General features: G+C 50.0%; 7 protein-coding genes across 7 annotated transcripts; 3 read left to right on the top strand and 4 right to left on the bottom strand.

The window, feature by feature from the left end:
• Positions 1–718: 718 nt before the first annotated feature.
• On the top strand, positions 719–2499 carry LTR84_011685 (uncharacterized protein; the record flags this gene model as incomplete). Its single annotated transcript, XM_064855213.1, has 3 exons — positions 719–1376; positions 1453–2142; positions 2204–2499. 3 exons carry the CDS (start codon positions 719–721, stop codon positions 2497–2499), a joined length of 1644 nt encoding a protein of 547 aa, XP_064708802.1.
• Positions 2500–4532: 2033 nt separating this feature from the next.
• Positions 4533–5615, bottom strand: AGA1 (A-agglutinin attachment subunit precursor; the record flags this gene model as incomplete). The annotated part of the gene is made up of 1 exon (XM_064855212.1): positions 4533–5615. The coding sequence occupies one exon, from the start codon at positions 5613–5615 to the stop codon at positions 4533–4535; it is 1083 nt and encodes a 360-aa protein (XP_064708801.1).
• A 1254-nt stretch (positions 5616–6869) lies between these two features.
• LTR84_011683 (uncharacterized protein) lies at positions 6870–9962 on the bottom strand (the record flags this gene model as incomplete). The annotated part of the gene is made up of 2 exons (XM_064855211.1): positions 6870–8662; positions 8807–9962. 2 exons carry the CDS (start codon positions 9960–9962, stop codon positions 6870–6872), a joined length of 2949 nt encoding a protein of 982 aa, XP_064708800.1.
• Positions 9963–11505: 1543 nt separating this feature from the next.
• On the top strand, positions 11506–12899 carry LTR84_011682 (uncharacterized protein; the record flags this gene model as incomplete). The annotated part of the gene is made up of 4 exons (XM_064855210.1): positions 11506–11548; positions 11604–11624; positions 11688–12592; positions 12678–12899. The coding sequence occupies 4 exons, from the start codon at positions 11506–11508 to the stop codon at positions 12897–12899; spliced, it is 1191 nt and encodes a 396-aa protein (XP_064708799.1).
• Positions 12900–13244: 345 nt separating this feature from the next.
• Positions 13245–19475, bottom strand: LTR84_011681 (uncharacterized protein; the record flags this gene model as incomplete). Its single annotated transcript, XM_064855209.1, has 3 exons — positions 13245–16264; positions 16318–19383; positions 19439–19475. The coding sequence occupies 3 exons, from the start codon at positions 19473–19475 to the stop codon at positions 13245–13247; spliced, it is 6123 nt and encodes a 2040-aa protein (XP_064708798.1).
• A 917-nt stretch (positions 19476–20392) lies between these two features.
• Positions 20393–21523, bottom strand: LTR84_011680 (uncharacterized protein; the record flags this gene model as incomplete). Its single annotated transcript, XM_064855208.1, has 1 exon — positions 20393–21523. The coding sequence occupies one exon, from the start codon at positions 21521–21523 to the stop codon at positions 20393–20395; it is 1131 nt and encodes a 376-aa protein (XP_064708797.1).
• A 547-nt stretch (positions 21524–22070) lies between these two features.
• LTR84_011679 (uncharacterized protein) lies at positions 22071–22464 on the top strand (the record flags this gene model as incomplete). The annotated part of the gene is made up of 2 exons (XM_064855207.1): positions 22071–22308; positions 22361–22464. The coding sequence occupies 2 exons, from the start codon at positions 22071–22073 to the stop codon at positions 22462–22464; spliced, it is 342 nt and encodes a 113-aa protein (XP_064708796.1).
• Between the last annotated feature and the right edge of the window lie 295 nt (positions 22465–22759).

Here is a 22759-nt window from a genome sequence, read left to right as displayed (position 1 = left end):
GTTTTCAATAAATGACGTGAGCAATATCAAGTGACTCACGTGATTTGGCTTCCAAGAATTGCAGAATGTTGATTGCCAAGCTCATTGGCTCAAAGGCGAGGATGAATATCTGCAGGCCAGGTTGTCTGCAATGCCATTAGCCGATGATTTCATTCTACCACCTGTCTCGAAATCAAATACTAGCACCTCTCGAGGCTCGAAATGTTACGACATATCCGCCCAAGGAACGACCGCCTCGACCATAACGAGTCAGTTCGAGTCGAGTTGGTCGACATACCAAGCTCCAACGCCACCAGTGGAGACCCCGCGTTTCGAGACGAAGGTTTTACGCTCATGAATGCCGAGAGACCGAACCCAACTCTCCAGCAGGATTCAATGAGGAGTGCGATGTAACTAGTTAGGTACCTAGCCCACCATTCACTATGAACAGATTGCCAATCATGTCGTTCGCGTGTGCTATGGCACGGGAGCCCCTCGTCGGCAGCCGCAGCATAATTGCAACCTTGCGCACAAGCTGAGTCGATGAAAGGATCACTACTCATTACTGCTGAACACATGTCCTCGGTAGGGTTTCATGATGTGCTCGAATTGTCTTACTCGAGATAAATCAGCGTCCTAACCATCCGAGGACGCCTATGAATGCATATACACTTGGTCTTGTCCTTAGAATTGTTCTCTCATTCTCGCCCTACGTCTGAGTCCATGCATTTACTCAATCATGGCTTCACTTGAACCTTACACACCCGTTATCGTGGCGCTGGCAGGCGTGGCCTCCCATCTATTCTTCTTCAAGATTGGCGAGCGTGATATATATCCTCTGAGATACCTGCAAGCTTTCCTCCTAGCATGTGCTGTAAGCACCATTGTCAAATCTTCTTACGGCAATCTTCCCACGAAAGAAGCTTTGGGATTCACCGCGAAATATGCAGGTCTCTACCTTGCTGGCCTTTATGGCAGTTTAATTACCTACCGACTCTTCTTCAACCCGTTGAACAAGATTCCTGGCCCGTACTGGGCACGACTCTCCAAGTTCAATTTCACCTTCCGCGTTGCAGCAAAGTTGGATAGTTGCCATGTTCTCCTTGACCTCCATCAACGCTATGGCAAGTTCGTACGCATCGGCCCTTACGACATCTCCGTTACCCACCCCGACGGCGTTGAAGTCGTCGCAGGCATCAAATCCAAATGCACCAAAGCCCAATGGTATTCTCAGGACGTGCCCTTGGTCAGCATGCATACATGTCGAGACCGTGCCCAGCATGATCGGCGCCGGCGGATATGGTCGCCAGCTTTCAGTGACAAAGCTCTTCGAGGCTATGAGAATCGCATCGAGAAGTACAATGATCTCTTAATACAGAAGCTAGACGAGTCGAATGGTAAGTGCCTTGCCCTTTTGGTTCAATCGCCATCCCAAATCTCACCATGTCCCCAACTCACATTGTGGCTCAATAGGTAAATCAGTCAATATGTCAACATGGTTCAATCTTTACAGCTTCGATGTCATGGGTGACTTGGCCTTTGGCAAATCCTACAACATGCTGGAGTCTGGTGAGCTTCACTGGGCCATCAAACTGCTAAACGGCGGTATGGATCCCATAGGATTCGGTCTTCCGGTCTGGTTCTTCCGCGTAGTCACTGCCATCCCTGGCCTGGCCGCTGATTATTGGAGGTTCATCAACTATTGTTGCGAAGCGTTGGATGAGCGTATCAAAGTGCAGGGAAAGATGAAGGATCCGGATATCACCCATACTCTGATCGAGCATTTCCAGCAAGGTGATGATACTGCGAAACGTACCTTGATGCCAATGTTGCAAGGTGACTCAAGACTCATCATTGTAGCAGGTAGTGACACAACTGCAGCTACTCTGGTCCATTTGTTTTACCACTTATCAACCCAGAAGGATCTCATTCACCGTCTCCGTGAGGAGTTAGACGGCCTTGTGAAGAAAGGGGAGAAGATCGAGCATGTCAAGATTCAGGATGCACCTTTGCTGAATGGTGCCATCAACGAGACGCTGAGACTCAACCCTCCAGTACCCAGTGGTGTTTTTCGCAAGACACCAAAAGAAGGCGTCATGATCGGAAATCAATACATACCTGGAAATGTCTGCATCCAGATGCCGGGCTATGTTATGGCACGAGGTAAGCATGTTCCCAGCCAGAAGGAGAGCACGGATGACTGACTTTTCTTTCCGTTATCTAGATTCGGACAATTATCCTTCGCCTTACGAATTCATTCCTGAGCGATTCAGCTCACGACCAGAGCTCGTACTCCATAAAGACGCCTGGGGCCCATTCGGTACCGGTCCTTATGGCTGCATTGGTAAAAACCTCGCATACTTGGAAATACGCCTTCTCACCGCCAATCTGATTCGTAAATTCGACGTCAGCTTGGCCCCAGGAGAAGATGGAACGAAGCTGCTGAAAGAGACTAAGGACCACTTTACCCTAGGTCTCGGGGATATCAACATGAAATTCACCAAGCGGACTGGGAAATAGGTGAATTCATGGAGACGCGTGCCACGGGGTTTCGGCTAGTCGCCGACCAAACCGGGAAACGGCATTTAAGTGATGCAGAGGGAAAAGGATGACTTGCAACAACACATCTGCACCGTATCTCGAAGATTGTGGACTAAGAGGAGGAATTTCTCGTGTCACCATACACTCATAGACAGAGCGTTTGCGAGCTGCAGGCCATAGTGACCTATTCACCTACCTAGCGCAACGTTATGACATTTCATGAATTAACAAACAGAGAACTCTCTGATCTCACAACTTTCGTTATACCAGTGTCCAGAGAAAAGTTGCACCCCCTTGGTCAGGTTCTCAGTTGGTATCACAGTCAAGCAACCACTGCCACTGGCACTCCTCAACCACCTGGGCACGTGGGTCAAACAGACTTGGAAGCACGCTTGACACGCAAGCTAAGCGATAGCTGTATGACCCGAGAGTGCGCCTCTAGCCAATAGAGCCCTCTGCATCTGTTTCTAGTTTGGCCACAATAGATGCTGAGCAACCAAAGTCCAAATGGAGTCATCAAACACCCCTCTTGAGGAAATAGTGGTCCTCATCCAAGACGCGGTCAAACGGCGCCTTCCGGTCTATTAAAAGGTTGGAGGACGGCAGTGTGCGGAGAGGACAGCTTGGAATCGATCGCCACCAAAAGGAATGGTAGCTGTCCTGCTTTGCTGGCTGAGGAAAAACTAAATATGGTGAACGATACGAGATCTATGTCGTATTCGACGATCCACATGGGTTCCGACCACCTCAGGCTGGTCACAAAACTCTTTTGCTGGGCGAGGAAACACCAAATTGGGTGGTACCCAGGTGGGTGTCCGTTTCGTATCGGGTTTCGGATGCAGACATGGGATTACCACCTGAGGCTCACAGAGCCTAAGAGGATATCTGTCGGGCCTTGCTGTAACTAATGCAGCCTGCAGCCGAATGTACACGAAATACCGTTTGCTGGTTGAGGAAAATCCCGATAAGGATACCCAGCATCCCATTCCTGACACCGAAAACCACCTAGTAACATGGATCCCTGGCATTTGCGATTCAAACATGCCTTTGCTGGTTGAGGAACAGCCCGATTCGGATATGATGTGCTGCATTTACTCGTAGTCGCGAGCACGATTCACAGCACTATGGGTCATTTGCGATTGAGAACCCATAATTACTGACTTTGAATGTAGGTAGGTAGAAGGCCATCTATCCCCCACTCAGTTTTAATAAGGCGGTGCATGAGTTAGTTATGTGCTGAATTCTGATCTGAACAGCATTGAGTACGCTGTATAGAGGTCCGACAGTAACGTCCAATTAATTATCCCTGATTAACAAGGCATGAGATTGAGGACATGGTTTGTTCGAGTAGCTACGTATCCAGTCAATCATAGTTTAAGATTTCGTAGGAGAAGCGAAATTTGAGATGTGCGACAGATTTACTTGGACAAACAAATCACTCCAGGAGGAGGGAAACACTCGACGATAAATAAGTACGTACTAGGTGTTAAGAAGAACTTGAAGTACTTGACGATCATAAAAGAAAGTACTTTACCTTTTGCTGTCCCACGAAAACCCCAATCGGGGTCAAGTATTCCCGCTAGGGTAAGACCTCACAGTCAACGTGCCCGAACAGGGTGTGCTACTCGACTCATTTCGCGACAACCTCACTCGTGCTTTTCATTAAGAGCTTAATGAGTCGCTTATGATGTACCAATCCTTCTTGCTCCTTCAATTTTCTGGCCATGGCCATCTATCCTCGCTAAGGTGGTGTATTTTCACATCTGAGCGAAAACAAAATGAATGAGGAGATCTGAGCTTTTGTCTGATTGAGGATGCTTTTCATTTGCAATTTAGTAAATTCCACCTAACCTGATCTATGGAACTTTTCAGTGCTCCAACACCTCCCCTTATACTGCGCCGCTCGACCTGACCAGAGACCAGAGAGCGAGAAATGACATATCAGCCCGTGAAATAACCTTGCAAGGAGATCGTCCGTCACTCGTCACCTCGTTCAACGCCACAGAACGGGCCTACAACAAGGTGTCTCCCAAAGCACATCTCACCAAACTCACACCAGCCCGAACAGTCTCGCTAGCACCAGCAACCTCAAGGCTGGGATTAACTTCAACTAGGTCCATGGCGACCAATTGACCAGTCTCGTGAACACATTCTGCAATGTAATCGCCTTCACGCAGTGTCAAGCCTCCTCTTACAGGCGTGCCCGTGCTAGGGGCCCACATGGGATCCAAGGCATCGACGTCAAAGCTGAGGTGGATTGGGATATCAGTACCAATGTGAGCGAGAGCCATCTCGACAACGCGGCCAATGCCATGGCGATCAATGTCATGCATACTGAAGGCCTTGATGCCGTTGTCCCGTAGAATCTTTTTCTCACCCCTGTCCACATCCCGTAGACCAATGTAAACCAATTTCCGTGTGCTGATGCGTTGGTCATCGGCTAGCCAGCCAAACATCTCCTTTCGGTCTGAAGTGGCTAAGCCGGTCAAGAAAGCCACTGGCATGCCGTGAACATTTCCAGAATCGGAGGTCTCGGGTGTGTTGATATCTGCATGTGCATCCACCCAGATAACTGCCATGTCCTGTCCGTTGTGGCGCTCGCGAACGGCTTTTGCAGTACCAGCGATTGTGCCGATTGCAATGGAGTGGTCGCCACCCAGAGTGAGCACCATCCTGCCTTCCTTGGCCTGCTCATATACCTGTTCAGCCAGCTTTTCTGTAACAGCAGAGACGGCACGTGGGTTCTTCATCCCCCGATGTGGCTCGTCATTGGCGGTTCGCATCTCGTTAAAGTTGTGGACCTCCGTATCACCATGGAGTTTGTATCCCAATTCATCGCTAAGTTGATCCAGTAGACCTGCGCCCACAAGTGCTGTGGGAGCAGCATCCACGCCCTCTTTGCACTGTCCGCCAGAGAAGCCTACCAACACGACACCGAGATCAGACGGCGCAGATAGAAATCTTTGCCTGATGGTTGAAGGGGCATTCATGTCGTATTTCGAATCGTTGGAGTAGCCGTTACCATTCGAGATCTGCCCGTTGGAGTGGCCGTTGAGGTGGGAAGGGGAGGATTTTTCAGGTGCTGTGATGTGCATTGTGACGGTGAAGACCTAGGTAGTCTAGGAAGAATAGAGGGGGGCTTGAAAGATATGCTGATGGAATGAAGCAAAGATTCGTGGTATTCGGGCCAGGGGCACGGATGTAATGTGGTAGGTGGTAACTTTTCTCGTGGTTGCTGTGGTTTAAAGATAAGAAGCCTCCCAGTAGTAAACTATATACGTGCCAGTGTGAGAATGAATGACTCAATCAAAGTACGAAAGACGGAAGAAAGTACAGAACCGCCAGAAAAAGGCCAGAGACCAGACAAGGAAGGAACGAAGTTAATAAATGTTTATTGAGGAAAGAGCAACGGTGTACGGAGAGCAGCACGTCTCATGCATTGTCCACCACCGCCACCACCACGACCCCTCGGAAGTTCCAAAAAAATGATCCTTGACGGATGACGACGAATGGACAGTTCAAGGTCAGGTCCCGCTCCCAAAGCATGGGATTTCCAGGCTTTGTGGGGTTGAGATAGCAGATGCCTGCAGGGGCGGTGCTGGGCTTTTGTACCCTAAGCGCAGGATTACCCGCGTTGGTGCCACAGCAAAGTTCCAGCTAGATTCCTAAGTGATAAAGCTTCCGACCTTATCATAACATGTCCCTTAAGTACAGGTATTGTCGAGCCTCGAGTTTTAAATTGATAATTGAAATTCATTCTTCAGCACAATGTAACAAGGCGTGCGTGGCCTCAACAATTTGGTTTTCGCTTCGACAATTTCTGACACATCACATGAACATCTCTAATCCAGGTTGAAATCTCGTAATTTCATTCCGTGATTTGCGACGGAATGTGTATAGGTCCAATGCAATTGGTGGCCGGTTTCCGATCTGTCCACCTGACAACTTGCTTCCAGCAGGCTGTTTGACACCCATTAAATACATCACAATGACTGTAGCCACCTTGAGAAGCGACCAAAGCATCTTGATACATGTTTACCATGTTCGCCCACTTTCTCCGTCAGGTGCCGGTATCGGTGTCAGCTTCCACTTTTAAGCGAGGACAGCAAACCCCTTGAAAAGCATTCTCTGAGAAGCAGCTTTCTGTTGTGTAACCGCTCCAAGTTCTGCCATGGCCAGTCTCTGTAGCATTGAACTGCAGGTATGCCTGCACTCCCCGGTGTTTGGCTGGACCAACTCGAATGGCGTGCTCGGAGCCTGCAAACATTGGTGGATTAGGCCATCTTTCAAAGCTGCTTTTGCGGCGTCGGGTCCGCGAACGTGAGCAGGGCGACGGTAAAAATCCTGTCTCAACCAAGGAATTTCTGCATCGCACGTTCAAGTTGTGACAGTGAAAGTGGCTTAGTTAGAAAATCATCTGCTCCAGCCGACATGCAGAGACCTTGAGCATCAGGTCCTACAACAGCTGTAGCCATCACAATCGGTCGCCTTCGAGTCAGACCTCCCACACTCTCCATTTCCCGAATCTCCTTGGTCGCAGTAATGCCATCTTTACGTGGCATTGACTGGTCCATCAAGATTAAATCGATTTCTCGATCATGCGCCAGCACCTTTTCAACCGCGTCCTCACCGTCATCTGCCAATAGCACATTATAACCCAGATTTTTCAACATCTTGGCGCCGAGTTTCTGATTGATTTTATTGTCCTCTACCAGAAGAACGGTGAAGAAATTGAAGTTTTGCGTTTCCTCCATTGGAGTGCCACCTTCCAACACGTCAATGGTGGGAGCGAACCTGACACTTCGATCGACGACAGATTTTCCCGATCGCATTACCCTGGTCATATTTTCGACAATTTGGTGCCATACGAACGGCCGCTTCACCGTGACAATATGAGGCGGAGGAACAGATCCGACGGCTTGGTCTAATGCTGACTGAGAATCAGAAGACAAAAGTACAAATTTGTCCTGAAGCCGGAGAAGTCGTTCAAGAAGCTGTGGTCTGGTACTCAAGAAGGTCACGTCAGTCCAGACGACCTTACAGGAGTCCGGAACTTCAGCGTCTGGGTCGGCATGGATTACATCGAGTCCGAAAGCTGCCCATGCTATTCGAAATCCCTCCATGATCCGACCCCCTGAAGCTTCAAATATGGCCACCCCGCCGGAATCTGGACCAAATAAGCCTTGAGGGCCTGGAGAGTTTGGCTTTGCGGGAACTGGGATCGTGATGTCGAATATGCTTCCTGACTTTGGACTTCCAACCCCTTTGACTTGAAAATGATTACTTTCCACGGAAATTGCGCCTTCCATCTTTTCAAGTAGCTGTTTGATTATAGCTAGACCAAGTCCTGTACCTCTTTCAGCACCCAAAGTTTGGGCCTGCTTGAACGGCTCAAATAGGTGGGGAATGAACGACTCGGCTATACCGAACCCTGAATCTCGAACTTTTATATTCAAGACATCCCCCCTCATTTCAATCAGTAATAAAACATAACCGGAATGCGTGAATTTAAGCGCATTGGTAAGAAGATTCATCAAAATCCGTTGAAGATACGTCTCGTCAAGGAATACGGAGTTAGGAACTTCCGGCGCGACGACCACAAGAAGTTCGGTTTCAATTTCATCATCCCGGTGGGGAAGAATGTGGAGGATTGATTCACATACTCGACGTAAATCGAGGCTGGATGGACGACACTGTGCCTCCCCCTTCTCTAATCTTGACCAATCAAGGACGTTGGCAGTGATCATGGAAAGTGATCTAGTAGCTTGCTGAATGGCAAGCAATAAGAGACGGCCTTCCTCGGTAAGGGGAGTTCGTGCCAACAAATCGCCATAGCCCTGCAGTTGATGTAACGGTGTGCGAATCTCATGCGATGCTGATGCAATGAATTCACTTCGTGCGGCAGCGGCAGCTTCTGCGTTCTCTTTTTGCGCAATGGCCGCCCATAACTTTCGCTTCGTCTGAACAACTTCAGCAAGCTTGTTTCGCGCCATCGTAGCCGTGTGGGCCAGAAGACCATTAGCGATGATGCATGTTCCAATAGCAACCGTGCCGACAGCCATCGCTAATCTAGGTGGGTAACCCCTATGTTTGGTTGGCTCGGCGAATGACCAAAACGAGGTGGCCCACATGCCAGTAAAATCTGGAGGAAATCAAGGAGAGTCAGCCTTGTCATAAGGATTAAGGTTAGGAGAGCGCTGAATTATTAAGAGAATCGAATCGAGGGGTCCCCTCGCAGTGTGACTCCTGTTGAACTGGACTGGGTCACGGAATGGAACCCACTTACGCATGGCCGCAACCCCAGTAGCTGCAACAATCGAAAACAACAGTTGCTGGGCCAAGTTGACTTCGATTTGAGGAATCAAGATCGAGGCAAGGGTGCAAACAAGCCAGCTGATGGTGGCCGATAGGAGAACAGCAAGAGGGTGAAGGGTGAAATAGCCGTCCGGAATTCTTAGTGCAAGGATACCACAATAATGCATGCTGGTGATGGCTAGTGACCAAATAAAGCCTCTTACGAAGTTTCGGAGTGTAGCGCCCGAGTATATGCCTTTGATGGTGCCCACCAGTACATTGGTAGCTTCGGTTGTCGTGGATTTGGCAGCCTTGAAACTCATGAACCGAGGGAGAGAGAAATCACTACTTTCTGACCCAGTGGTAGCGGAGGAGCGGCGTAAAAGATAGTCATCACTGGAGTGTCTCCTTAAACTATCCAAATCGTCGGTCGAGCCGCTGTCAGACTCATTACTTGCTGGAACATACGAACTGGATGAGCGACTCGGAGGAAACTGGGGAGAAGGCGGTGGGATAGCAGTGCCATTGCGATTGACGCCATGAAAATGGTCTTCCAGCGGACCGAGACTTGTTTTTCTCGAAGGATCGGTATCTTGTCGTCGAAGTGAGAATCCGCTCGGTGAAGCATCTTCCGGACGTAGGTGGACATTCCTTCCAGTTTCTCGTGGATTTGGCTCGGGGTCCACCCCAAGCAGAGGCTCGGTTGTCTCTGCGGTCTCCTCATACAGCTGCACAGAGCCCATCTGATGTTGTTTCCGTTTTGCGCGCGTCTTGGTTTTTTCCTTCTTGAGATATCCAAGGTACCGAGTCCGCAGAAGATCTGAAATCAGGGCTAAAAATGTAAAGAGAACAGCCAAAACGGCACTTAGAATCGTCAAAGGCACATTCAGGTCGATTGGAAGGTCAAGTTCGCAGGCTAGCATGGCAATGAAGTGCAAGCTCCATATGGAGCAGAACCCAAATGTCAAGCTGCCTAGGATTGTCCAAACCAGAATTCCGGAAAAATAGCGTGACGTCCGGGCTTGACAGAACATTTGAGTCGACGTGAATGCACCGAGGAGCGAGACTATAATTGAGGCGGCAATCAATCCACTATTCCAATGTGGTTCAAGCTGTCGCACAGCACCATTTCGCGTGGACGCAGCCATACTGATGAGCGGGAAGCTGATCACGTCCTAGGGTTTCCTGGAGATTATGAACTGGTATGTGGTATGGGCGACGGCTTATTTTCTCAGACTGCTGCATGGCCAACTAGTCAGACAGCTCGCCGCTCTGCTCTCGCCTGGACAGTTTTGTCGGCCATGAGTTCGATCGTTCGGGCAAATCTGTGGTACAACGTGATGGCCGTCGGGCGCAGTCACTCGAGCATCTTCAGCTTTCAGTTGCTTGGGGAGGTGGAAGGGAAAGGCTGCTCCAGGAAGAGGGACGGTCGGGAGGATGGCAGATGTGGGTGGTTGTACTTTGTAGAGGAGGCTGAAAGGTTGAGGGTATGAGTTAAATGGTTTGTCGCAAGGACCCTGAATGTGAAATCTGATAGATCACGACGCGAACTGCCAGGGCACGGGTTCCTGGGTGGTTTCCCCAATTATCGGCTGGACGCTTGATGAACCCAAGCAGCACCATCGACCTCACTAAGGCACCCCAGGACTTGCGGGCCGGAGCAAGCCATCGACAGCAGAAGACCTAGACGCTGTAGCCAAGGCGCCCTAGTTAATAAGCCTAGCGAAGGACCCTAGATTTGACCCCGGGGGGAGGACCCTCGGGCCTCAGGCTTGCCGGCTTGTTGGAGGACTCCAGGCATTTGTGGGGGGACACGCCTCAGCTTTCCTCTGTGACACAATGTGACGGACTAGTGCAATACTGATGCAGACAAGAGTTTTGATGTATGCCACCTGTTAATATTGTTAGCTGTATTAGTTTTCTGCAGCTGCCATTCAAATCTCCGTGATGCATCCGTACATGCTGGAGGACATGATAAAGCTTGCACCAAACCTTCCATACTCTGACTCGAGATCTGTTCACTGTGCAGTGTACCGAGCTCGGTAGATTGTCAACTTGACTTAGGTGGTGTCCGGGGATGTCATTCAAAAGGTTAAGGTAAGAAAGTGCCTATGCTATGGGTGGCTATGATCTTCTCAGGTGGTAGACTGGTCCTACAATCAACCAACAACCACTGCACGATTGATATATTGATATTTGCTACGGTTGCTGGCGTCCGCCACTTGCAATACCCTCGTCGTTCATTCTCGCGCCGAGGTCTAGTTAGTCCTGATCCCTAGCTTACTTGCAGTGTAATGTCTCGCATAAGAAGCACTCACTATCCTTATGCCGCCAGAGGGTTTGATTCCGGACTCGGTACTCCATAAATATAACCCACCAGAAATAGGCGCCGTTCTTTTCTCTTCCACCAACCACACTCCTTCGTCCTTCTTACACCAAGATCATCCAAGAGCACCCTCTTCGAACGTCCAGCCTATCGTTTACAAGATGAGCGACATGGCGGCTATCCAGCTTGTTCAAATGCTGACTCTGTCCAGATGTCTTGACAACCCGTAGAAACAATCCAGACTAATTCCACTCCCCAAATTGACTGTGTCTCGCTTTCCACAGTGCTCTCGCTGCCATTTCCATCTTTGTCTCGCTCTTCTGGTACATCTCCGTTGAAGTGAACCGACCTAACATCTCATCCTCATGGCGCAGCAACCGGCTCACGCACAAGGAGGGTGGTATCCTCGTAAGGAGAACCCCGATGATCCCATATTGAACGGACACTGATCCCTGTGCTGCAGCCCCTCCAGATGGACAACAATGTACGAATAGCCCTCAAGCAAGATATCGAAAGAGAACATGAACGCTGATTCCTGACCCAACAGCATTCCCTCCTCCACCAACTCAACAATCAGCCAACTACTTTCCCCCTCCACCGAGTTCCCCACCGGCTCACTCATTCCCTCCACCACCCCTACAAGCAACACAGACACCCTCCCCGCCGCCTCTGCAACAGCCAACAGCCAAGAGACCATACAATTACGCCGCCGTTCCTGCCTCCGCCCCCGCTCACAAAACCACTTTCGATCATGGCGCCATTCACCAGCGACAGCCCTCATACAACGGTCCTCCTGAGCCTCAGCCAGGTGCGGTGCATCAGCCTGGGGAACAGATTTCGTCCCCACGGTATCAGAGGCTGAAGAATGAGACGACCGGCTTGGCTAAAGAATTCGGCGGCCTCATGCGGGCACCCACAGACACACAGTCCCAGATGATTGCAGGCGTGCCACAAGGTGGTCAATTCGTTGGCGTGCAAGGCACACAGCAAGCAGATGACGTGGGGACGTTCAATGGCGGTTCGTATCGCATTTCACATCGAGACACAAACTCGATTTTGACTATTCAACTGGCCGTGGGTTGCCCATTGACTGCCAAACCTGGTGCCATGATTGCCATGTCACCCTCGGTCCAACTCAAGGGAACGGTCAAGTTCAGCATGAAGAAACTACTGATTGGTGGTGAGCTGGCGCACTCCATCTTCACCGGTCCCGGTGAACTACTTTTGGCTCCAAGTACTCTCGGCGACATCACAATTCTTCAGATGGGTGGCAATGACAATTGGACCGTGGGACGCGATGCCTTTCTCGCATGCACCCAGGGCGTTATCAAGGACTACAAAAGCCAAGGTATCAGTAAAGCCATGTTTTCAGGCGAAGGGATGTTTGTCTACAGAATGTCTGGCAAAGGTCTGTTATGGGTGTCGACATTTGGTGCCATTTTGAAGAAAGACGTAAGTGATCAAAACAAATCCTTCCTCTCCTCCACCTTAGACATCCCCTCCTACAATGGTCAATACTGACTCCACCTGGGACCAGCTTATCGACGGCGAGCGCTATATTATTGACAACGGCCACCTTGTGGCCTGGAACTGCAAGTACGTCCTCGAGCGCGTGGCCAGCGGTGGCATCATCTCTGGCGTCGCTAGCGGAGAAGGTCTCGTCTGCAAATTCACTGGCCCTGGCACCGTCTACATGCAGACTCGTAACCCGACGGCCTTCCAGGCTTTCATCACTGGTTCTGCGGCTAAGGAGATGTAATAACATACGATCTTTTTATATACCTATAATATACCTTCGCGCCCAGTCGGCCGACTTATCCTCAGCTTTCCTCTGCGAGACTCCCTAGTCCACTAAAACCCTTGTCCACACCGTTCTCCTCCTTAACTCCCTTTCGTGTTCCCATTCCACTCTCTGATGCTACCTCGTTTGACCCACTCCAGATCCCCATCGGCTTCCCACCTCGCACGCGTCCGCATCCCCTTACTCAGCCTTGTGGACCCGAGGGTATGGACGATTGCGCGATTCGGATGCCTGACGAAAGGTGGAAACCTCCAGAGGATGATTCATGAAGGTCGCCATTGAACCTCCAGGGCCTGTCAACCTTCACTCCTCCGACCTGAAAAGTGCCAGCACGGCTTCGTTCTTGCAGGCAGCGGCCACATCCAAAGGACTAAACCCATACTTATTCTCCCTCTGTGGGTCTAACCCTCGATGCATCAACTCCTTGAATAGCAAGACCGATTCTGAATCGCCACCGTAGACGGATCCCTGCTGATCTTTTCGTCTGGCTATAACATGTAACAGTGTATCTCCATTACCATTCACCGCGAATACATCGTGGCGATGTAACATGGTTTTTATATCCGTCCAAGACGGACGGTAATAAGGTAGCATGTCGGAGCACGGCTTCACCGTCGCAAGGTACGGAAATAGGGGGGTATTCCCAAAGTCGTCACGAGAATCGCAGTCACAGCCGAGATGTATAAAGCGTTGGTAGAGTTGAGCGTATTCCTCATAACGATTGGCCTCGTCCTCATACAGCGGCGGCTCAGTGGCTGGACTGAGAGACATCAAATCTGGAGCGAGGAGGTGTAAGGCGGTTTCGCCGTTGGGACCTGTGGAGAGTGGATCTGCACCGGCGCATAGCAAGCCCTGGATCAGATCGAGTTTCGTCGTAAAGCTATGACGAAGGCTCATGACATTGTAGAGCGGCGTGCAGCCAGCATGATTCCAGGCAGACACCAAAGCCCCTTTAGCGATGAGTGAGGAGATCGTCTTGACAAGGCCCGCTGCAGTGGCAAGGTGGAGCGCTGTCGAACCCGTATCATCGGTTGCATGGATATCCGCTCCGCCACGGATCAATTCAAGCGCTGCATATTCGCCGGTGATGCTGCGATAGTTCAAGTCAATTGGAGAACAGGCTCTGAGTAAGGGAGTTCGGCCTTGTTGGTCTTTGATCTCTAAATCGAAACCGGAGTCGATGATCGGGGTGAGGATGCCGGAGAAATAAGCTATTTCATGGAAGACGGTGGTTTTCGCGCCGTCCAATTCCATCACAGGATTGGCGCCCTGCTCAAGAAGGAATGCCATAATCGCAGTTCTTGACTTTGCACTTTCATCATCGAAATTCATCTGCCCGTCCCTCAGAGCCGCCGCGAGCAGAGGCGTCTCGACTGTCGGACCTTTATTGTAAAATTTCGCTTCCTGTGGGCGATACGTAGCATTGACATTTGCTCCGGCTGCGGCCAAAACGACCCTCGTGGTTTCGAGATCCTCGCTCTCGATGGCTACGAAGAGAGCAGGAATTGCACCAAGAGACACGTCAGCCCCGGAGCCAAGAAGCCTTCGAATGAGCTGTGGCCCTCGCTTTGCCTCCAAAGCTTCGGTGAGAGGCGTCGATGCGTTGTCTGGGGACAAGGCGTTGACGTTTGCTCCGTTTGCGAGCAACACCTCCAAGGTCTGGTCTCGCCAGAAGCCCGCTGCTTGGCTGGCTGTTTCGGAACCACTTCTCCAGCCGCTCAGTGCGCACTGCAGTGCCGTTCTCCCTTCTGCATCTCTGAGCTCGACATCAACTCCGGCTTCGCAAAGAGACCGGAGCGCCGAGATGTACCACCAGTTATCGCCGGTAGCGAAGATGTGCACGGCGCCGAACGAGGGTGGTGGAGAACTGGTGTAATGCCTGTTGGTCTCCTGGAACGAAGCATTGACGTCGACGCCGAGTTTGATCAAAAGATCAACCATCTGAATGTTTGAAGTGGCTCGGGTTGCTGCTAGGTGCAGTAGTGGTGGTGATACAGCGTTCAAGTCGTCGACATAGCGCGACATGATCTCCATCATTGAGATAAGTCCCCAATAAGCAACGCAATGTAATGGCGTTAGACCATGAGGCCCGGCGATCGTAGGATCCGCTCCGGCCTCAAGAATTGCAGCTAGAAGGGCCTCATTTTTGAACGAAATGGCTGTCTCGAGGCACCGGTAGGAATTGCTGGTGTTGACATCAAGACCTTGGGCGATCGTCCCAGCCCCTGAAGTCCTCATTGCGTACCACTCCTCCGCCAATCGGTTTGCGTCGGCTGGTCCATCGGCTGATGGGGTTCTTTGCATTCGTAGAGAAAGCAACTCGATAGCAGCTTCACAACCTGACTTAACAGCGATTTGATATGCAGTACGTCCTGACTTGTCGAGTGCAGCGAGATCGGCACCAGCTGCAACAAGCAGACGTACGACGTCTTGCACCATGCAAGTTTCCTCTTCGTTGAAAATGACATAAGTCCCCAACGGATCATCTGAATGACAATGGTTCCAACCGATATATGGTGTCAAGCTCCACTTGACACGACTTCCAGTCTTATGGTTTGCCACGCTCTCGCATCGACGTTGTATAAACAGCGTCTTCGAGTTGGATTGGTGCTCAGCAACGGCATGAAGAGCTGCTTTACCTCTCCTATCCCTGGCATTTGGATCTGCACCATATTTCAAGAGATAATAAACACTTTCAGAGTCTCCGGCTTGGGCGGCTTCATGGAGGGGAGTACGTCCATTAGCATCTCGTTGATCGATTGTCCAGGACCGCTCTTCATAAAGCTGACAGAGCAGGCCGACAGCACCCCTTTGAGCTGCTTGTGCTGCAAAATGAAGTGGAGTGCGACCATCGAGAGTTTGGGCTTTCAAGTCCGCATGGGCAAGGCAGAGCCGCCAAGTGGTGATTTCTGATGATGATGCAGCCAAATGGATGGCCTGGATCCCTTCATGGTCTCGCGTGTGGAGATCGATATCGAGATCAGGATTCAATAGGAAATCCAGTCTTGAAGGAGATTCGTTCCCGATACTGTAATGGTCATATGATTTCAGAGCAGCCGCCAGGTGCAATGCGGTCTGCCCTCGGTGATTACGTGCATTGGCAACGCCGCCAGACCTCAAAATGGCCTTCATGTTGATCTCCACAGTTCTCCAGAAGTCATCCCAAGCGACAGCATGGTGAAAAGGTGTGTTGCCAGCATTATCCCCGGCGTTGATATCTATCCCCTCCCGTTTCAGATGTTCCATGACCTTCAGGGTGGCTTCTAAATCTTTCTTTCCACCATCATGATTGAACAGGTGAACCTGCGCAAGTACATGGAGACCTATGTGTGCAGCGGGTAAGTACATAATTTCAGGTCATTGGGGGTTAGCTTACAAGACTTGTTCTGTGAGTCCGTGGTTTGCAAGTCAGCTCCATTATCAAGAAGTCCATAAATAAACTGTGGTTGTGCATTCTCGCAGGCAGCCAGCAGGGCTGTTCTTCCACGGATATCTCTCGATTCGAGATCAAGTCCCTTTTCTACCAGGAGCTTGATGGAGTCAACCCGACCCTGGCCACCATTTCCCCAACGGAGGTTATTCAAACATGTCTCACCTTTTTTGTTCTTGATCCTGGGATCCGCAAACGACAACCACTTTTCTACATGTAACTTTTCGAGTAACCATGACTTACAGGTGTGATGTAAAGCAGTATTCCCGTCCAAATCCTGCCTGTTGGGATCGGCCCCAAGTTCAATGAGTTCGCTGACGTCAAGAATCCGAGCTTTTGCGGCAGAGATGAGCGGTGTCGAGCCATCTGAATCGTTGGCGTCATTTATGTCGGCTCCCGCTTTTACCAGCAATTCCAGAGGTTTTCGATCCGTATTCCATGCTTCGCTCTTATGGAGCGGAGTGTTTCCCTCGTAGTCCTTCGCACATGGATCAGCACCATGCTTAAGGAGAACAGAAATATATCGAGCCTTGCTTTCTGGATCGCGCTGACCGAGATAGAGTTGGTCAGTCCATGCAAACAATGCAGTTTCACCAATGTTATTCCTGTCTTCAATGTCACAGCCATATTTCACTAACAAGGATAAAACTTTCTCCATTTCATCTAGGGATCTTCCTGGTCGGGGCCTGTGTTTTTGACTCCTACAACTTGCCCAGCCATGTATCGGACTGCGACCTGCGTGCTTGCGTGCATATCTTGGGTCGACCGGCTTACGTTCAGTCATGGGATGGCCAGTGGATATCCCATGTACGTCCGCGCCATGCTCCAGCAGAATTCGAACGGTTTCGGAGTCTCTCGAGGATGCAGCAAGGAAGAGAGGAGTTTCTCCGTCTTCATCTTCCCGATTGATATTCGCTAAAATTTCGGGGTATTTTAGAAGAATGGGAAGCACTTTTGCCTGGCCATTAAAAGCGGCCCAATGTGGGTGAACAGATTTTCTTGATTCGGGTTCCATGTACTCCAAAAGCTCAACGACAGCATCCACGTTGCCTAATTCGCATGCGTACTGGATGGGTGTGGTTCCGAGAGTATGCTCCTGCCACTGAAAGTCTTGGTGTTCAGATGCTTCTCTCGGTTCCTGCGACCGTGGATCTACGCCAGCCGCAAGTAGATGGCGCAAGACTTCAACATGATTCCCTTTAGCAGCATGATGAATAGGCGTCAGATCATTGGAGTCCGGTGTTGATGGGCATGCTCCATGACTCAAAAGAACGGCAACGACTTCGCCATGCCCCCAAGCCGCGGCATATCCAATAGGTGTCCACCCGAGAGGATCAGGATGGTCTGGCATCTCACCTTTGACCAGCAGGTGCTTCATATAAGCAGCCAAACCTGCTTGAGCAACAACGTGAATCGGATGCAAGTGATTAACTGAATCTTCCGAATTCCAGAACTCTCTCCAGCTTTCGAAATCATGGTTCCCATCGCGCAAGAAGTTGTCGAACTTTGAGAATAACTCCTGGTTGAAAGCGTCACATCTTGCTGCATGATAGAGCCAATTCTCTGTTGCGTAACTAAGTAAGGGAAATTGGAGTAAGAAGGTCTCCCTCTTCTGTATCGAATCCAAAGAGATGTAGATGACTTCTCGGTCTTGAACAACCCATGATTCAAAACAACCGGAGCACATGTAGTCAATACATACTGACACAAAAGATCGATGGCCATTAATGGGTAATAAAGTGGGAAACCACCTGTCGGGCTCTGAGGAAACAGTCGAAGTATCTCTGGCAGTGTCTAGGAGAAATTCAGTAAAGGAATGATGAATCACATGAAGGGTTCCATCCTCCAGAACCTCCAAAAGCGGACCACATGACGTTCGGACCATATCCTTCGCATCTTGTGCCTCTTTCAGTCCACCTCGATCTCTGAGAGAATTTACCAAGGCAGTAAGCTCGGATAGCCTGAGCGGACGGGCAGCATGGACGATCCAAGAGAGTAGCAAGGCTTGAAAATCCACGCCGGCCCCAGACCGGACGGAATGCTCCTTCAAGAGATCGATGTACATCTCTCCGAGGGAAGACGGAAGTTTTTTCAACTTTCCCTGAATGGTGCCTGTTTTCTGTAATAACTCATCGAGCATGAGCCGCGAGTAGAGGAACAGACCGCTACCTTTTGAACAAAGGGTGCTCTTTATCGCTGACTGTTCTTCATTCGTCAAGGCTCTTTCTTGCTGGGACTTTATGCGATGACTGATATATGCAGCAACATCTCCCTCCACCAAGCGACCCGAAAGCCGAAGACTGGCGACGTTACGTCTGTCCAGTCTCTTTTGCAGAGGTGGCAGCGGGCGGCTGGTTACTATCACTTTGATTGTGCGCGGTTTGCTTTGACCAAGATTGAGGAGATGCTCCAAAAAACAATCCTGCTCAAATGCGAGCTCATCGAGAGCATCAAGCACGATGTAGACTTTGGGAAATGTGAGCAGGACTGACATAAATGTTGTCCAAAGCTCATGAAAGGGCGCTTGCCCGACTTCTGGATGTCGGTCCATGATTTTCTTCAACTCTGAACACAGTGGCGTACTGTGATCTAAAGCCTGATACAAACAATCTTGAAGGAGATGCCTCGGTTCGCTGTTTGTTCTCAAGATTTGTCGCGAGAAGAAGAACAGAAGAGGCGCGATTTCCTGTTGGGAGAGGCATTGAATCAGGTGAGCAGCAACGACTGATTTGCCGCTTCCTGGGATGCCTTTGATCCATAGGAGGCCAACGTCGTCCGAGCTATACCATTTTTCATATTGCTCAGCATGTCGCAGCCAGTCACATGTGCCAGCAACGTGAGCATTGAGGTGTTTGTGATATTCGCTACCTTCAGTGTCAAACTTGGTCGAACACAACCACACGCGAACCTTAGCAAGTATTTCCGGTTTCACTGCAACTGTCAATATTCTAATCCCTGGACGTCGAGTGGTAGAATTCAATTCACCAAGACCAACATCATCAACACCTCCATCTGTAAGCGATCAGTTTTCAATTCATCCGACAGGCCGCAAATGCTTCAAACTGACCAGAACAATCCACAATAACAAAGTCGTCGCTGTCCATTTGCTTTCGGTTGCGTTCATTTCGTTCCGCTTGAAGAGCTACAAGTTCAAGAGATCTTCCATACTGATTAACGGATCGCCCTAGGAAAGGCTGTCACCGCTTTTGTTAGGCAGCTATATGTTAGGCAGCCATGTGGTAAGATGCCTCTAGCCCCCAGAGCTAATTCTCCGCCAATCAACTCTTGATTCACAGGGTGTGAAACGTGGTGAGCTGTGCATGCTGAGTCGGTTGCAAAGTGGAGATGAGCAGGTGGTGTTTGGCCTGTTCGAATAGTGCAAGGCAAGCAACTCACTTGGCACCGCGTAAAGCCTACAGCTCCTTAAGCCAAAAGTTGACAACGGCTTTACAAAACTTGAATGAACGATAGATTTGGGATTGATTAGATTTTGATTGATGTAAGCCGTGGATCACTTGATAATGTTGTGCAAACTAAATATTTCCACAGATTTGTGAAACTTTGGCTGGCGACTAACTACAAGGATACTTGTCTGTGTCCTTCTCGAATGAATTTTAAAACTTGATAATCTACTTGATGCAGCCAGCTAAGGAACTAACACACTCGTAGGTAGTACTAAAACATGCTTTCATGATCGATCTGTGCATAAGTCGTGTTTTTGCGCTCGGTCGTGGAAATTGCCAAAGGTCGCCCTGTTCATCTTCTTCTTGCTGCTAGCCAATTCCTGTCATCATGGGAGATGCACCTTGATTCGATCTTCTAAGGCCCATATCCACGAGGGGTATGAGAGCGATAGATTGGGGTACAATCCATAATACTCCAGACCACTACCAAAGGCTTGTTCGAGAAGAAACGCATGATTGGTGACAATAGCTTCCTGCTTTCATCCGCATTCTTCCTCGTGAGCGCCAGCTCCAACTCGCGTTCAAAGTCATGTTCCCAATCAACTGTAAAGGATCCTCTAACCGAGAAGTCTCTTTCTCTTTCCGACTTGTGCGGTGAAACCGGACTTGATAGCCGTGACGGATCGTCTAGAGCCGCAGGAATTGCAAGTGACGAAGTACAGACGATTTTCGCCCTTGCTCAACTCGGTGTTCCCACTACGGCAAGTCTTGCAGGTGACGTACTCGACGATATATCGTCTGAGCACGTTTTCAATCTGTTTTTGTTGGAAACGACCTTTGATGACGAGGCGTTTCGAGCCGTCAACAGAGCCCGATGTACCCAATTCGGCGAACAGGAACTGTGTGACGTGTTCGTCGGAGCGGTTCATGCGTTTGCAGATCTCGGCGATGTTTGCGAAGATGGTCTTTTTGTTGCCTTCACGTAGACATTGGGGAGGCGGGATCTTGTAGGATTTGGAGCCGCTGGATAGGATGTCAGGGTTGTGTTCGTTGACGAGTTGGAAGAAGCGCTTTAGGAGGAGTTCATAGCCGATCGGTCGTCCGTCGTTGTGTGCCCAGATGCCTGTACCGGATGTCATATCTCCTTCTTGCCCTTGTTGTGCGGCTTGATCGTCGGCTCCGTCTTCACCTTCGCCAGTCTCGAGACCTGCAGAGGCAAGTTTGGCGGCGAAATCGGCACCGTCGGCTTTGGGTTTGGTTGACTTCTTCTTTTTTTTCTTCAGTGCCAATCCGTCGAAATCGCCGTCGGCGTTGACGGCAGGGGCATCGCCATCAGCGTCATCGGCCTTGGGTTTTGAGGACTTCTTCTTTTTCTTGTTTAGCCCGGCAAACATGTCGGTGACTTCCTCCACGGCTTTGTCTCCATCGGGCGGCGTAGAGTGTTTCTCGGCGGTGGTCTTGTGCTCTAGAGGAGGTGCCTCACTGATGGCACCGTTTTCATCCATGATTGTGTCGTCTCCACTGAATGCCACGGATTTGCGAGGTCTACGTTCGTGTGGAGGTTGTTCCTGGGGAGATGAAGATGAGTCAGTTTGGATGTCAGATTTAGAAAGGGTAGAAGGAATCTTGTCCTCCTTGTTGTGCCCAGTGGGGCGAGGTGCATGCGGTTTCACTTTGTTTCCTTTGGGTGAGGCAAGTGGTTGGTGTGCGGGTGGGGTGTGCGTGACGTTACTCACCACTTCAGCCATGATTTTCGTTCGTTTACTGATCGGATTTGAGGGTACCTAGGGAACAGTCTGTAATATGGAGTCTGATAGTTTCTTGTATGATGTCTCTGACGGGAGAGAACGTTCAAGAAGAATATGGGTTGATCCAGGACTGTGGGGAATATTTCAGTCGGGTTTCATAATCTATGACTCAAAATGATCTGAGAGTCACGTGGTATGTGCGGAATCGATCTTCGTCTGACAAAGACACTTGTGTCGATTTTGGCCCTCTCTCGCTGCTTTAGATTGAAGTACTCATCAATAACCTGATCGTCATACGCCTACATTTCCGGATTATCTTATCTCCATACTACACTATGGGCGCCGAGTACAGAGTGCCAACTACAAGCCATACCTGCCTGCACTGTGATATTCACCCATATTCAGACCAGCACTTGTTGACGTCGACCACACCTTGATATCGACAGATTTGCAGTCCGATCATCCCTCTCAATGATTTCCTCCTCTTGTCGTTCACGGTAGTCCGCCCTTCTGCGCTTCGCGCTGCCTCTTCCTCCATCATCCTACCATGTCCGACCTGGACGCATCGGGCTCTTTCCTCGAACCTCCGTCAATGGACGACGAGCACGAGGTCGACTCGCTACCTTCGGAACCTGACTCAGACGATGTCACCGTTAGCGAGTTTGACGATGACTCAGATGCAGACCGAGAGTGGAAGGAGAGCCTGCAGCAACTAGAACTGCTTCTCTCCATGGTAATTGTACCATATATTGGCAAATATTTTGGGCGCAAGTTTGCATACTGGGGTATGTTTTAAGGGGGATGGCCTTAAGAAAGGAGATGCTGACTCAAGGATAGGCTGGAAACGATATATGGAGTACAACTTCCCCGTCGAAGTTGTTGTTACGAACAAGGCTGCTTTCAAAGGTGTTGGAGCAATTGAGGCTGCCGCCTCCTTATGATCTAGATTGCGAAGTGACATACTCCCGCTGGTTTCCGACCTAGCACACAACATGGCTTCAAGTTAGATCACACACCTGAGATTGTTCCAAATTACCGGAGCTATTCGCCAAGATCAACAAGTCATTGCCATTGAATAACCAAGCGTATCTGAGAGCTCGGTGCACAAGGCCTGAGCAAGCTATACCTGCCTTAGCGGGAAGCGTTGCATGCTGACAACACCTCAGCTATCAAAGCCAATGACTCTAATCCAACACCCTTGGAGGCATGCTGAGTAGATTACCCGAATGGTGATCT

Source organism: Exophiala bonariae (assembly GCF_035927105.1).
Source record: "Exophiala bonariae strain CCFEE 5792 chromosome Unknown scaffold_6, whole genome shotgun sequence".
Classification (NCBI taxonomy): domain Eukaryota; kingdom Fungi; phylum Ascomycota; class Eurotiomycetes; order Chaetothyriales; family Herpotrichiellaceae; genus Exophiala; species Exophiala bonariae.
The sequence above is the reverse complement of the archived record's forward strand: the minus strand, read 5'-3'. Positions and strand labels throughout refer to the sequence as shown.